Source organism: Alligator sinensis, unplaced genomic scaffold, assembly GCF_000455745.1.
Source record: "Alligator sinensis unplaced genomic scaffold, ASM45574v1 scaffold859_1, whole genome shotgun sequence".
NCBI classification, from domain to species: domain Eukaryota; kingdom Metazoa; phylum Chordata; order Crocodylia; family Alligatoridae; genus Alligator; species Alligator sinensis.
This window is the reverse complement of record NW_005842656.1, coordinates 374,339-375,301: the sequence shown is the minus strand read 5'-3', so window position 1 is coordinate 375,301 and position 963 is coordinate 374,339. Positions and strand designations below refer to the sequence as shown.

General features: G+C 70.0%; 1 protein-coding gene across 1 annotated transcript in view; it reads left to right on the top strand.

The window, feature by feature from the left end:
- Positions 1-817, top strand: part of ANKRD2 (ankyrin repeat domain 2) — a 3,483-nt gene extending 2,666 nt beyond the window's left edge. The window contains exons 5-8 of the mRNA XM_014524747.2: positions 3-67; positions 156-254; positions 356-454; positions 528-817. Coding sequence (XP_014380233.1) covers positions 3-67; positions 156-254; positions 356-454; positions 528-638 — 374 coding nt within the window. The 3' untranslated portion in view covers positions 639-817. The remainder of the gene's footprint in view (positions 1-2; positions 68-155; positions 255-355; positions 455-527) is intronic.
- Positions 818-963: the final 146 nt, after the last annotated feature.

Sequence of the window (963 nt, the reverse complement as noted above, 5' to 3'; positions counted from 1 at the left end):
CGGGGGACACTTGGCCGTGGTGAAGCTGCTGCAGGACCACGGTGCCAACCTCAACCTTGTGGACAAAGTGAGTGCAGGGGTGGGGGTGCAGGCAGGCGCCACCCCTGTGGGTCCCTTTGGGGGCTAACACCCTCCTCCCCCGCCAATCTCCCCAGCTCCTGAGCACCCCGCTGCACGTGGCCACACGCACCGGCCACGCCGACATTGCAGAGCACCTCATCCACGTCGGCGTGGCCATCAATGCTGTGGACAGGGTAGGTGCTGTACCTGCTCCGTGGCCTGAGCATGCAGGCGGGAGGGGGTCTGGAGGCCACCGGGCCCCACTGGCTGGTGACGTGGGTGCCCGTGGCCACAGGAGGGGGACACGGCCCTGCATGACGCCGCGCGGCTCAACCGCTACAAAATCATCAAGATGCTGCTCCTCTATGGGGCCGACATGCTGGCCAAGAACCTGGTAAGTGCAGGGCCGGGGACACGGGGTGAGGCCGCGCCAGGCTGCCCTCACCCCCCCCGCCCCTGCCCCGCAGGCCGGGAAGACCCCCATGGACCTGGTGCAGCTGTGGCAGACGGACACGCGGCAGGCGCTGGAGACCCCCGAGCAGAGCAGGGTGGAGGTGGAGACGGAGGCGCCGGCGTGAGGGCGGGCGCAGGCTCCAGCAATAAAGTGCTGTGGTGGACAGCAGCGGGTCCAGGACCGTGTGTGCCTGGGGCTGGGCTGTGCCCATGCTCCTGCTGGCACCGACCCCGCAGGGTCCTGGTGGAGGGTCTTGCCCCCGCGCTCGGGTTCAGCCCCATGCTGCACTGGGGCAGGAAGGGATTTCCCCCTGGTCAGACTGGTGCAGACTGGGGGGTTTTGCGTTCCTCTGCAGCGGGGGCACGGCCTGGCCTGGGCTCTCTGCAGCGCCCACGACCCCCGGCAGCAGCAGGGCGTCGGCGCATGGGGGCCCCCCGCCGCACCCGCGC